The 15,393-nt window shown below is 39.5% G+C and overlaps 1 protein-coding gene and 1 long non-coding RNA gene across 3 annotated transcripts; both read left to right on the top strand.

Annotated features, from left to right (window-relative positions):
* The first annotated feature begins 1,577 nt into the window (after positions 1 to 1,577).
* On the top strand, positions 1,578 to 3,943 carry LOC138412234 (golgin subfamily A member 6-like protein 26). The gene is made up of 2 exons (XM_069535661.1): positions 1,578 to 2,760; positions 2,846 to 3,943. Exons 1-2 carry the CDS (start codon positions 2,749 to 2,751, stop codon positions 3,296 to 3,298), a joined length of 465 nt encoding a protein of 154 aa, XP_069391762.1. The 5' UTR covers positions 1,578 to 2,748; the 3' UTR covers positions 3,299 to 3,943.
* A 7,638-nt stretch (positions 3,944 to 11,581) lies between these two features.
* LOC138412235 (uncharacterized) lies at positions 11,582 to 13,966 on the top strand. Of its 2 annotated transcripts, none has more exons than XR_011244724.1 (3): positions 11,582 to 11,767; positions 13,275 to 13,388; positions 13,835 to 13,966. It is a non-coding gene; the product is annotated as an uncharacterized lncRNA (long non-coding RNA). The 2 variants fall into 2 exon arrangements; XR_011244723.1 differs by having other exon boundaries at positions 11,587 to 11,767; positions 13,275 to 13,323; positions 13,835 to 13,924.
* Positions 13,967 to 15,393: the final 1,427 nt, after the last annotated feature.

Here is a 15,393-nt window from a genome sequence, read left to right on the forward strand (position 1 = left end):
CGAATGTCTGCCCTATCAACTTTCAATGGTACTTTTTGTGCCTACAATGACCACAGGTAACGGGGATTCAGGGTTCGATTCCAGAGAGGGAGCCTGAGATAAATTATTATTAAATTATTGATGACCATATACGACAAAGAATGACATAATGTGCCACACTCACGGCTGATGAAGGGCTGGATGCTGAGGGTCAATGAATTGTGTGAGATGTGTCAAATCTGTTGGTTATTATTTTTGTTCATTATCATATGTAAACAAATGTAGGCAAGATTTTTAAAATATATTTTGCATTGAAGATATAATTGTCTGCATTCAGATTGAGCTCTATATCATCAAATCAGTAATGATTGGATGACTAATGTGCATAACAAAGACATAAATATTACATAAACCAATCCTTTTAGCCCATTATTAAGTGGAACATAGTAAATTAAATTAAATGGAAACAGTCAAACACATCTGCAGAAGCATTGACAATTGTATTGATTTAATATACACACATACAAATATTAATAATATGCATTTTCATTAATATCTTATGCCACTGACAGTATTCGACCAACACTCACAAAGCACTGCTCAATAGCCATGAATCTATGAATGAAATTAAAATATGAAACCTTTATCTGCAGTGTAAAATCACATTGAACACATGAACAACACACAATACAATACTTAATCACAGAATGTCAGTGCCTGTGTTGTGCATCAATAGCTCTCACACACTAAAATCACATAGATAAACATGTAAATAAACATCCTCTCAATTATTTCGCATCAGTTTTAGAAACCAGCCAGCATCAAGGTCCACACTTTCCTGACACACACATACACACACATTTTTTACAAACACGAATCCAAACATGCTGCAGAAATGCACAATTCCCCATGCTCTCAGTGACACACAATGCAACAATTAGTTTGCAAAAATGTACCCACTTCCCGGTGATGGTAAAGTAGTTGACTACAGCTGCTCTACAGTGTTTTCCATCTTCATTATTTTATTTTCATCCTACTACATTTATTTTATAATGCTTGTGCTGTTAAGATTTCACACTATGTACCTACTGACACATAGACTTATATTTTGTTGATGCTTATGTACATATCTACATACTTAATTTAACACTTCATAGCATATTTCATTAATTCCCTCAAGCATATCACACATTATCTAATGGATCGGAAATCCTTGATTGATTTTCTTCATTTGGTCAAGAGACTAACCTCCGTCTCAGACAGGGATCACTTAGCTATCAGTGGGACATGTGTATAGTAGCCGCCTAGCTCAGGATTTGTGTATGCTCCGCAGTGATGTGCATCATATAGAAGTCAACCTGATAAACCCCCAGGGGCCGCCATGTTGTGCAGTTATAAAAATTGCCATGGAAACGGTTGCTTCTTAAAAATCTTCTTTGATGATTGATGTGGGGGCAACCATCAAAGGGATTGCTGGCCTGCAAATCCTTATCAAATCCAATCAAAGAACCAAAAACTCTAGACATTAAAGGATATTTCTTTGGTCCTCTGACCTACATCAAAATCAAGGCTAACCATAACAATAACAATGTATAGATCTACAACATGACTAGATATATTAATGAATTGCTGAGTTCTTGTAATAAATGCAGACAATGGTGATGGTGGTCGTTGTGGTCCTGTAGTCCCGGTGCCAGAGTTATCTGAAACGAGATAGAGAGAAGAGCCAGAGGGACTATGGGAGGACAAAGTGACACTTTGACATGATGACATGTTAAAACTAATAAATAAATAAATAAAGAGGTGTGGGGGGGCAGAGAGACAGAGAGACAGAGGGAAGTGAAGAAGTGCTCAGTGCATGATGGGCGTTCCCCCAGCAGTCTAAACCTATAGCAGCACAACTAAGGGATGGTTCAGGACTCACCTGATCCAGCCCTAACTATAGGCTTTGTCAAAGAGGAAGGTTTTTAGTTTTACTTTAAATGCTGAGACAGTGTCTACCTCCCGAACCCAGAGTGGGAGCTGGTTCCACAGGAGAGGAGCCTGATAGCTAAATGTTCTACCTCCTGCTCTACTCTTACAGACTCTTGGAACCACTAGAGAGCCTGTGTTTTGGGAACGAAGTGATCTACTTGGATAATAAGGTGTTATCAGCTCTTTGATATATGAGGGGGTGTGATTGTTGAGGGCTTTAAAAGTGAGGAGCAGGATCTTAAATTCTATTCTAAATTTTACCGGGAGCCAATGTAAGGAAGCTAAGACAGGAGTGATATGATCTCTCCTTCTAGTTCCTGTCAGCACTCGTGCTGCAGCATTTTGGACCAACTGGAGACTTTTAACAGTCTTCATGGAGCATCCTACTAATAGAGAGTTGCAGTAATCTAATCTAGAGGTTACAAACGCGTGGACTAGTTTTTCAGCATCCTGCTTAGACAGGATGTTTCTAATTTTGTTAATATTGCGCAGATGGAAGAAAGCCGTCCTAGACACTAGTTTAATATGGGCGTCAAATGACATGTCTTGGTCGAACAACACTCCAAGGTTCCTCACAGTGGAGCTGGAAGCCAGACTGACACCATCCAAAGTGACTATCTGGTCAGACAGTGTTTCAAGTTATTAGCTTGTGAAAATAACAGACCGTCAACTGAGAAGACCACAGTCCTCATTAGTGAAGACAACAATGCTGCCTACGGAGACAACCGCTGATTTGTTCAGTAAAAATTCATTAAGAAGACACTGCTCTCATAACTACAAATCCCCTTTACCAAAATGGACATCCTGGTAAGAATTTTTTTTTTTTAGAAATGTATGTTCAGGTTGTGTTGAGTGGACTTTTAATAATGAATTCCATGTTTCTATTTTTCAGACATGTGGAACAATGCAGTCTGAGATTAAGGCTCTGAAAGAGAAGCTCAAACTGAATGATGAGCTTCTGATAAGGGAGCAGGAGAAAATGACAGCTCGCTCTAAAGCCCACATTGGTGTCCTGGCTGAACTAGCTGTACAGAGCAACAAGGTGAAGGCTCTGGAAGAGAAGCTCAAACAGAACGATGAGCTTCTGATGAGGGAGAAGGAGAAAATGACAGCTCACTCTAAAGCCCACAATGGCAAACTGGCTGAACTGGCTGTACAGAGCAACAAGGTGAAGGCTCTGGAAGAGAAGCTCAAACAGAACGATGAGCTTCTGATGAGGGAGAAGGAGAAAATGACAGCTCACTCTAAAGCCCACAATGGCAAACTGGCAGTACAAAGCAACAAGGTGAAGGCTCTGGAAGAGGACAATGTTGGCCCTTTTGAAAAGGGATTTGAGCAGGCTTGAGCTTGTGGTGACAGAGATGGAGGAAAGGCAAGCTCAGAGCCAAAAGATTGACTCCATGGACAAGGAGACTCAAACCAGCGATCTGCTTCAGGCTGAGAATAATGCTCTTCAAGAAGAGCTGATGAAGCTCAGAGCTTCTTATCATGAGGTCTGTCTGAATCAGACTACCAACCAGGAAAAGTTCAACACTGAGCTCCAGGAGAAGAAGGTTCTCCAAGAAGAGCTGATGAAGCTCAAAGCTTCTTACAATGTGGTCTGCCACTGTCATGAAGCTGATGTTTCCAGTAGGGAGCTCAATGGAGAGAGTAAGGATGATGTCACTGAGGAGAAGTCTCTCTCCAGTGTTCTCCCTGAGAAACCAAAGAAGACTTCACTCTGGAAGAGAATCTGCCACGCTCTGGGGTTGAGAAAACCACAGTGTTGGAAGTAGTCAGCAGCGCCCATCCAACAGCACCTGAGCTGACCTTACCCAGTGTTGTAATGTAACGAAGTACAAATACTTCTTCACATTTCTACTTAAGTAGAAATTTCACATATCTGTGCTTTACTTTGTTATTTTTTATTTCTGACAACTTTCACTTTTACTCCACTATATTTCCTAAGTAAAATGTGTACTTTTACTCCAATACATTTCTCCTAACCATCTTCGTTACTCATTACTACAAATTAAAATCAGAAGAAATTTGAGTTGGTGACGTAATGCCGTAAACTTTTTGTGGTATATACGTGTGCCTGCAATATATATTATGCCAATGGGTGGCAGTGTCACTCGGTGTACCCCATGAAGAAGAGAGTGACTGTGACTGGTACCTGAATAAGAAAGAGTGAAGTTTGTTCCGCTGAATTAGCTTGCCTGTTAACGTCTTTTTTCATTTACACTACACAACACATTCATTGTCATGTCAACCACCAAGCACGAAGAAGAAGAAGTCCCGCTTGTCTGGGTGTTGTGGTGAAAAACTAAGTTCCACTCGTGATCCAAAAGTCAAAAAATTCAGTCAAATAAAAAAGCAGTAGAAGTCAACTTAAAAGCAGCAGAGTTTTATTGTCAACAACAAAACCTGAGAGCATTCAGTAGCGAGCCGGAGCTGCACCAGAAGAACTCTGACTAACAGTGGTGTTGCTCCGCTTTATCTATCCTTAAGAGCCACACCTGTTACGACCTTCCCCCTGGAAAGCCTCAAAACACCTGGGTTGCTTTGGCCTTGGAGCTGGGACTTTCCCTCTGGAGAGCCCCTACCGTACCATGATGAGTCTCTTTTTCTTTTACACAGTTTTTCTTACTCTTGACACCATTATATCTGTCCAAACCATTTACTATTTTTTAAAAGATATTTGTCTCTGATTTTAAACCATTATATTTCATTCTTGTCAGACTGCCTTTAAAAAAAAAAAAAAGATTATCATTTCTTCACACAAGTTATACATACACTACATACTGATTGTTACACATAGAGTATATTGTTTGATTTGTTTGATGATTCGTAATATCTGTCTTAAACTTATTGTAATCATTAGCAATTTATGTTATAAATGTGATGAAGATAACGTTACACCGGCCGTATTTTCAAGAAATATTTTCGTACGTTGGAGTGAAAGATTCTTCCTACCAGATTAAGTGCCTGTTATGCCTACAGAGAGAGACTGAAATATTGGCATTCAAAAACTCCCCGTCCAACCTGAAGAAGCACATCGAGATAGGTTAAATACATTTTCATTCAATGAAGCCATAATGTCATGTTGGGACCTGGTATCTGTGAACCATAGTTGGGCCTACATGTGTAGTCAAAAGCCTGACCGCATGTCTCCTTTGCTCTGGAGACAAAGGAGAGCTTCCAGAACTCAGTCTCCCAGGGTGCCACAAACCAATAAGACCACTTCACTCGACTTCAAACAGCACATCCAAAAAGGACCTTTCCCTCTTTTTCATAGACAGGTAACACAACTGGGCTCTATTATTACGCTAGGCTAAGCAAAGGACTGTTAAGTCCTATTTCTATTTCATGTGATGTTTATAAGTTTGAATTGTGTTGTTGTGATATTTGGTAATATGTTATTCGAAAGTTAATGTTAGTTCTGTTATACTGATCAGTTTCTTTGCATGCATCTAACTACTTTCTTTAACCTGGCACCAACACCTCACACACTCATTTCCACAAACTTAACACATACATGTGATCTCAGCCACATGGTCTCACAACTCCATCTTCATTAATGTTGCATAAGTGTGAATTTTGCCAACCTCTACACTGCCAAGAACTCCATATCCTTCCACTTTGCTAGCTATTGATGTGGTAATTTTGGTTATAGTTATTTATTTAATTATTAATCAGAGTTCCAAATTTGTAGTCAGTAAGACTTATTCCTTAAATTGGCTATCTTTTCCCTTCCTTTGAAGGGTGGTGCCCCGATTTATCCTTTATCAGTTTAATATTAATATTTTTAATATTAATATTTAATATCTCTCTGATAGCCACATTTATTGAATGCCCAAAAGCAAACCATTTAATGGTGCCCCGCATGAAGGAAAGTACATAATCGTACCCCGCGCAAGGGAAAGTACATAATCACAACATTTTTGGTGCTCTGTGTGAGGCAAAGTCATGAATAATAACATTATTTTGACTCCTCGTGGAGCACAGCACAACAGTCAAAGTTATTTAAGTGATCGCTGCTGATGACGGGCTCTCCATCTCCTCTTTAGTCGCATCCATTTTTTTCGCCTAAATATGGATTTATCCTCAAGGCAGAGCATATTCTCCAGTCCCTGCAAAGGCTTTGTTCTCACATGTGAACTGGTCCACGCACCCCTCCAGCCAGCCACGTCAAATGAAGATTCAGAGAGACTGCATGGAGAGGACACTGTGATGGGAGAATCTCCAAGAGTGGTCACACCACTGGGGCTGTGAGGTGGCCACTTTTCCTCCTGTGGATGACTGCTCTTCAGGGTAGGACAATTTCTCTTCCAGGAGTCTTTGGAGCTATTATATATGGATTGTTGGACAGAGCTGGAATTAGTGATACTGTGGCTTAATTGTTCATTTCTTCTTTGTTCCACAGGCACAGCAGCAGTGCAGCACGGCTGATCTCCAATTGGGACATGATGTTGCAACTTATCACCTAACTAATACTATTTCCAATAATGTGACTATGCCACGGAAATAATTCAGAAAAGAAAGGAGTACGCGGGAATTAAGAAAGTTTTAAAAGAGAGAGGAATCCGTTTCTAGACACCTATGGCCAGAATGAGGATACACTGGGACATGGCCATGGCAACAGGTAGGAAACAAAGAGGACACCGCAACACGAGCAAAACATAAACTACAGAAATACCGAGGAATGGACAAATAAAGTATGTAAGTGCATCTAAATGAATAAGTAAGTGAAAGATAACACATGTTAGACACTGAAGACAAATAGTCTAAGAGATTGTATATAGGTCTTCAGTCTTCACTGTTAGGACTCATCGGACGCTGTATGTGTGAGCTATAATGATCACTTCATTCCCAAAACACAGGGTCTCTAGTGGTTCCAAGAGTCTGTAAGAGTAGAGCAGGAGGTAGAACTTTTAGCTATCAGGCTCCTCTCTTATGGAACCAGCTCCCAATCTGGGTTCGGGAGGCAGACACTGTCCCAACATTTAAAGTAAAACTAAAAACCTTCCTCTTTGACAAAGCCTATAGTTAGAGCTGGATCAGGTGAGTCCTGAACCATCCCTTAGTTGTGCTGCTATAGGTTTAGACTGCTGGGGGAACTCCCATTATGCACTGAGCACTTCATCACTTCCCTCTGTCTCTCTGTCTCCCCACACCTGTTTATTTATTTATTTATTTATTTTAACATGTCATCATGTCAAAGTGTCACTTTGTCCCCCCATAGTCCCTCTGGCTCTTCTCTCTCTCTCGTTTCAGATAACTCTGGCACCGGGAATGCAGGACAACAATGACTACCATCACCATTGTTATCATTAATTACAATAACTCAGTAATTCATTAATATATATAATCCTGTTGTAGATCACTACATTGTTATTGTTATAGTCAGCCCTGATACTGATGGTGCCCAATTGTTCCCGGTCTCTCTCTCTCCACCCCGTCTCTCTCTTCTCTCCCCCGCTTTCCACCCATCTCTCCTTTCCTCCCCCCTTACTTTTCTTTCCTCACCCCAACCGGTCGAGGCAGATGACCGCCCACATTGAGCCTGGTTCTGCCAGAGGTTTCTCCCTGTTAATGAGGGAGTTTTTCCTCTCCACAGTCACCTGTGCTTGCTCATTGTGGGAACTGTTGGGTTTCTCTATGTTAATTGTCAAGGTTAGGATGGGGGGTGACGTGAGAAGGGGAGGACCAAAACGCAGAAACTAATTAAAGTTTAACAAAAAGTGTATTTATTAAACAGGAAGTCTACAGGAAAACAAAAGTCGCACTCAAAAAGAAGAGTGGAACACAGAACAGGGCAGGATACAAACTTACGAGGAAACGTGACGAGAGCTGACGGGACACATGAACAGACAGAACCAGAATCTAGATGACAGACAGGACCAGACCAGAAATGACGATGACGTGAACAGACAGGACCATGACGACGACGAACCAACAACCACATGGGGGAAACACAAAGACTTATATACAGACTGGAACTAATGAGTAACTGGGGACAGGTGGCACAAGACAAACAGGTGAAGCTGATGAGGGCAGGAAGTCAAAGGGTGAAAACACACAGGGAGCAAGGACTACAAAATAAAACAGGAAGCACTGAACAAACTTATCTACGAGAACAAAATACAATAACCAAGACAGGGATGAACACAGGAGAGGGACACAGAGCAACACAGGAGAATCACCGGGTGGAACATAGCTAGGGACGAGGGGAACACAGGAGAGGGACAATGAAAATACAAAACTGTGACATTAATATTGTTTTAAGGTCTTGACCTTTAAATGTAAAGTGCCTTGAGATAATGTAAATTATGAATTGGCGCTATATAAATAAAATTGAATTGAATTGAATTAATGAGACAGATGCTCAAGAGAATCTGGATAACAAGAATGGACCTCACTAAGGATGGGCCCCCATATTTCATCTGAATTTCCCCTCAACCCGCGGGGGAAACGTGGGGGGCAGGTGCCTACTGTTGTATTCTTAGTTCGATTTTTTTTTATTGCTGAGTTGCTCAATGTTCTTTGGGCTATTGTTTGTTCTCATGGTATATTATATATATATATATATATATATATATATATATATCATGGAGTATAATGCCATTTTCCAAAGCTATAAATGAACAGCATATCGTTAGTGTTGTTAAATGTTAATGGGTTAAATAATCCAATTAAAAGGACTAAGATAATTTTGAAAATGAGAAAACTTAAGGTTAAAGTTATCTTCATGCAGGAAACACACCTTTCCCAGGAAGAGCATGAAAAGCTGAAGAAATTTGGTTTTAGAAACACCTATTACAGTACTTGTAAACAAAGCAACAAAAGAGGTGTGGTAATACTTATACAAAACTCAACTAAATTTGAATGTCTAAAGAAATCAAGGATACAGAAGGACAATATATTATAGTGAAGGGGAAACTAGAGGAAGAGATGGTTACCTTAATTAATGTATATGCCCCTCCAGAGAGTACTAAACAATTCTTTAAATCATTATTCCCAGTCATGGCCTTAAAATCTGAAGGTATAGTGATATGTGCTGGTGATTTTAATATGATAATGGATCATAGGGTAGACACAACAAGTATAAAAAGAAATAAGACACATATATCTAAATTTGTAAACATGTCATTGAAGGAACATGGACTGGTTAATGTATGGCGTGAACTGCATCCGAAGGAAAAAGACTATACACATTACTCTACTTTATATAACACCCCTCGCCCGGGGAGTAACTCAATGTAGAACCGCCACTGCCCTTAAGGAAGGTAGATTGCCACCCTCATGTAATGAAGCAATCATATCTGTAAACCCCAAGGAGGGTAAAGACACAGAATATTGTAACAATTACAGACCCATTTCTATGCTCAATGTAGATTACAACATATACACATCCATTATAGCAAGGAGATATCAGAATTTCATGACAGAATTAATTGACGAGGACCAAACTGGATTTACTACAGGACGACAAACATTAGATAACATAAGAAGGACCCTGCAAATAGTAAACTCGATACAAATGAAGGCGAAAAGGCTTTCAATGGCGTAAATTGGATATTTGTATATTTAACATTAGAATGTTTTGGATTTAACAAAGAAGCCATTAAATGCATCAATACAATATACCAGAATCCTATAGCTAGAATAAAAATGAATGGTAGTCTAACAAAAAGCATAAAGCTACAGAGGGGAACATGCCAAGGATGTTGCCTGTCCCCTCTCCTCTTTGACTTATACATTGAACCTCTGGCGCAGGCTATAAGACAGTGTGAGGAAATAAAGGGAATACATATTAAAAAACAAAAACATGTAATAAGTCTGTTTGCAGACGATGTAATAATATATTTAGAAAGACCTGATACAAACCTAACACATTTAAGTATATAAGTATATACGGAGACCACTCATTATATAAAACGAATGTGAATAAAACACAGATTCTGGCTTTTAATTATACCCCTTCCCAAGAAATTACAAATGCTTATAAATGGAAATGGAACTCAGAAAGCATAAAATATCTTGGGGTAACCCTAACAAAACAGATAAGCCATCTTCAGAAGATAATTCCAGCCATGTTTTCATTGTGATCAGATTCATATACAAATTAAGAGGATATTGAGAAATGGTCGACCATATCACTGGAGTTCAGTTCAAAGATTGACATTATTAAAATGAACATTTTCCTGAGGCTGTTGTATTTCTTCCAATCCCTTACTGTCACGATACCGTTAGAAAGATTTAAAACGGGACAAATTGATATCGAGGTTCATTTGGAGTGGTAAAAAACCAAGAATAAAATATAGCACGCTACAACTGGGTAAGAATCGAGGGGGTATGGCACTCCCAAATTTAAAGGATTATTATGAGGCAGCACAACTTGGTCAAGTGGTGTGACAAGCATTATAACTCCAAATGGAAAGAGATTGAGATGAGGGTGGCTAACAAACCAGTGCAATCCCTTTTGGGCAACATTACATTGATAAAAACTACTAAAAGGTTCAATAGATCCAATAACCTCCCACACACTGACTATCTGGGCTGATTTCAATAAAAGGCATAGATTGGAAAAGAAAGTGAGATTGTTGAGCTGGATTGCATATGATGAAAGATTCAAGCCAAACTTGAGTGACCTGACATACAGGAACTGGGAGAGGAAGGGAATCACTGCCATGTGTACAATACTAAAGAATGGAAACATAATGTCTTTTCAGGACCTTAGAGAAATGTATGGATTAAAAAAATTTGGATTTTTTTTTAGATAACTACAGCTAAGGGATTATATAATAAGGGAAATAGGGAGCGCAAAAATGCGAGTATATAATGGGTCAAAAATCAAGGTGGTATCTGTGTTATATCAAAACCTCAGAGACAGTACGAGTGCTTCAACTGATTACATTAGGGCTAGATGGGAGACAGAGCTGGTCCTGCAGTCAGGCCCCCAGTTCAGCCAGGCAGGGCCTCACAACCAGACACAGGTTAGGTACTAACTATAGGTTAGAGAGCGATTCAGAGGAACTTTATCAATACCTGTATCAAGAAAGATACTTATTAATGGAGGAGGTCGTAATTCATGATTACTCAGAGTAGTGAACCTGACTGAGTATAGAGACTTATTATAATGGCCCAGTAAAGTATATGAGTTGCTTATGGACGAGGCAGTTATGTGATCCTGTAAGATAACTATAGAATAGATTTTTTTATTTGTATCTGAAAGAACATAGTTCCAAAGAAATCAGGTGTAATCATGACAGTGGATGTATAGTATATAGTATATAGAAGCATAGGAAGTGTCCATATCTCCATTTAGCTCAAAATCACAGTGAAAAAATATCACAACAAAACAGCTTCTAAATAAAAGTATTAGATTCTTGTGTAACCCAGGTTAAAAATCTGTATTAAAAACAATAAATTAGTTGATTGAATGAAGAAAAGTGAAATTCATGGTGGAAAAATCAATTCATTAAATACTACGTTTTGGTTAATAATAAAAAACAGATGTTTATCTAAAAGGAGAGATAGAACCATAATAAAATAATTTATAGAGAGTTTTAGTTTGAAGGAGACGGGTTGGAGACGGTCTGTCACCCAATCAGAAAAGAAGCCCCGCCCATTGAGCTGATCGGAGCAGGTTCACTTCCTCTGAAGTTGCCGGGAAGAGAGAGAGCAAGGCGCATTAAACAGACACTCACCATAGGAAGATAAAACAAGAGAAGTGGATCAGACTCGGAAAAGCTGCCGAAGAAATCTCCCGGGACGACCAGGACCTGTGTGAGCACAGTCGGAGGAACCTCTCGGGAAGAGAAACGCATCGGTGAGCGGCCGTCTTGATGTGCTAAAGGCTAATAGCTAATGCAACGAGTTAAACCGTTAGCATAGGAGCTAACATCAGAGCACTAGCTCCGGTGCTGATTGGCGCGAGAGAGACACACTACGACACACCACACATTAATGCTGAAGCCCTGATCCGACATTTTAAAGGTGCATTGTGAGACATTTGTTTGCTCCTTTGTTGCACATAGAGCTGTATTATGTGTGTGTTTAGCACCTTATTTGTGCATTCTAAGCTCATCCAGCCATATTTTATTAGCTGTGCCCATTACATATTTTTCTTTCTAGATGATTGATATTGTTTTATGTGCTAATTACGATGTAAAGAGCACAGGATATTTTGATACTGTTGATTTGGAGTGAGGAAGATTATTTCAATAACATAATGTGATATTTTGAGTGTTGCTTATTTTATTACTGAACATTGTGATAGCATGTTGCAACAGTAATTGAGTAAAATTGTTATTCTCTATTAGGCCTGGGACGATAACAAATTTTGCTGGACGATATATTGTCCCACGAATTATTGCCGATAAACGATATGATTGTCAACATGATAATATATCATAATAATGCACACCCTTTCAAATACAATAAACTTTTATTTTTCAGTAATTTTTTACCATCGTAATTGTAATTTCAGGAATGTTGAAATATCCTAAATAAATAAAACAAACAAAAAATAAAATGGACTCTCAGTCTCTGTTAGCAAAAACAGCACTCAAATATAAAACCACACACAACCAAGACAATAAATAAAATGGCTTATCAAGTCTCGATTAACAAAATTGCACTTCAATAAATATTGAACATTTAGGCCGTTTGTGACATGTATTTTCTCGCAGGCAATTCGTTCTGTCTGTCAAACGTTTGCAGCATCTCTCTCAATGCTGGTTTTTCAACTGTACTAAAGGGCAGCATTTCTTTTGCGATGCAGCGAACTACACTTTCTGTGAGCGCACACCATTTTTGCTCCATTTATATTTACTTTGTCGACCAAAAGCCTCACTGAGTGTTGACTTTCGGGACGAAGGCTCTGCATCTTGAGGTGCACTTTTTTTTCCCCAGCTGGGAACACTGGGTCGGGTGGTTGTGCTTTAGGTGGGCATGCAACTTTGTTGTGATGCTTTTTTTTGTTGCCACCACTTTTGAACTGGCTCGTCCGTGTTGATGGGCTCACCTTGCTCATTCGGTTATTACAGATGTGGTAGAAAGACATTTTTTTGTACAATGTTTATTTTTTTTAGTACATCAGTTTGGCTGAAATCTGTGGTGCTTCCACCTGCTGAACACAGAATAAACTATAAGTACCAGTCTTGGCTGCTTAACACAGCTGATATTACATGTGTAAAAATTATTGTAGGCTATTGTATTGTACAGTATCTGTAAATAATCGTGTTTCTCCTCTGTTCCTTAATATCTACAGATATGACAATGATTTCAGCATAAAACATCCTTTACTGTGACTTTTTTCATTTCATTACATGAAGCACTGCAACACCTGATGTCCTCTGAATCCACTGTGGCAGCAGCAACAAGGTGGAGATCGGCAGCTTCAGGCTGGTCAACATGTTAATATTGAGTCAATTTCTATATCCATTATGGTTGGTAAAATGAACACTGTTATCACAACAATGTTCATCTTTTACTTTCTGATTTGATAAACTTTAGATAAAAAGTCTTTTCTTTTTTGTCATAAGAGACAGAACACGGTCAGCACAGCTGTGTCCCTCAGGTTCGTCCGTCCCTAATAAAATGACAGGAAACATAAAGTATGGCATTATTGCCGAGATAAATCCTCTTTGACAAAGCCTATAGTTAGGGATGGCTCAGGTGAGTCCTGAACCATCCCTTAGTTGTGCTGCTATAGGTTTAGACTGCTGGGGGAACTCCCATCATGCACTGAGCACTTCTTCACTTCCCTCTGTCTCTCTGCCCCCCCACACCTCTTTATTTATTTATTTATTTATTAGTTTTAACATGTCATCATGTCAAAGTGTCACTTTGTCCTCCCATAGTCCCTCTGGCTCTTCTCTCTATCTCGTTTCAGATAACTCCGGCACCGGGACTACAGGACCACAACGACCACCATCACCATTGTCTGCATTTATTACAAGACCTCAGCAATTCATTAATATATCTAGTCATGTAGATCTATACATTGTTATTGTTATGGTTAGCCTTGATTTTGATGGTGCCAAATTGTTACCGGTCTCTCTCTCTCCACCTCATCTCTCTCTTCTCTCCCCCGCTTTTCACCCATCTCTCCTTTCCTCCCCCCTTACTTTTCTTTCCTCACCCCAATCGGTCGAGGCAGATGACCGCCCACATTGAGCCTGGTTCTGCCAGAGGTTTCTCCCTGTTAATGAGGGAGTTTTTCCTCTCCACAGTCGCCTGTGCTTGCTCATTGTGGGAACTGTTGGGTTTATCTATGTTAATATTGTCTTAAGGTCTTGACCTTTAAATGTAAAGTGCCTTGAGATAATGTAAATTATGAATTGGCGCTATATAAATAAAATTGAATTGAATAAGTGTTACTTTCAAACAAAGTCTATGTCCTTATATTCTGTGGATATTCAACTATGTATTTGAATATGGTTTGGGATTAAACAGTGTACTACAATGAATGTGCAGTATGGAGTTCTTTCACATTAAAAGTATTGCATTTATAATGTAATGCATCATGTGCAATCATTTGCTTTAATTGTTAGTAAGTTATGAAAACAGGTCTATACCTGGTAGGTAAACTGTTCATTCATAAATAAAGTCCAGCTCAACAAGTTTCACACTGCAGCAGCTGCACTAACGTTATTTCTGAACCAATAATCTAATAAAACATTATTACTGAAGTTACCCACAGTAACATAGTCAAGCCAAATAGGTTGGGGAGCTGAACAACTTTACATAACGTTAAATATCTTACTTGGTGGAGCTCATTCACTAAACACACAGTTGCCTTCAGTTTAAAAGATTTATCACCATAAACTCTAACGCTCCTCTCTCCGCTGTGTGAACCGCTTCATGTCATGCCGCTCCCGTTAGCATTGCCATTACTGCTGGTATGTTGCCTGGAGGTTAGCGGAGCTAAGATAACCAGCCAGGTACAGAGACAATGATACCTGCTCATCACTAATGACACGTAAATAAAAGGCAGTACTTTACACACCACAGACACTTCTCCGTCAGGACAATCAGCCGAACAACAAACGATAATATTCACATGTGAGTGAAAACTCCTCCCCAGACCCGGTCGCGTTCGGTGACGGTGATTAGCCTGTTAGCTCAGGTGAAGCCGAGCAGACCACAGGCTAACAGCCAGAGTGACGAGCTAACGGTGACGTCACGTGTCAATCAAGTGATAATTATTCACAATTTCAAACCTCTGTATTATCTAAACAGATAATACATAGTTGTCATGAAGGAAGAACTTACTGATTGAGTCTAAAACCGTATTTTGAACCAGGCTGTAAACAGGTTTAATTCTGCTCTAAAGTCTGGCGTTTTAACATGGGAGTCAATTCCCATTGACTCCCTCTTGGAGCCAGCCTCAAGTGGCCACCCAGTGAACTGCAGTTTTTTGCACTTCAGCATTGGCCTCAGCGCTCAGCC

Source organism: Paralichthys olivaceus, chromosome 12, assembly GCF_024713975.1.
Source record: "Paralichthys olivaceus isolate ysfri-2021 chromosome 12, ASM2471397v2, whole genome shotgun sequence".
Classification (NCBI taxonomy): domain Eukaryota; kingdom Metazoa; phylum Chordata; class Actinopteri; order Pleuronectiformes; family Paralichthyidae; genus Paralichthys; species Paralichthys olivaceus.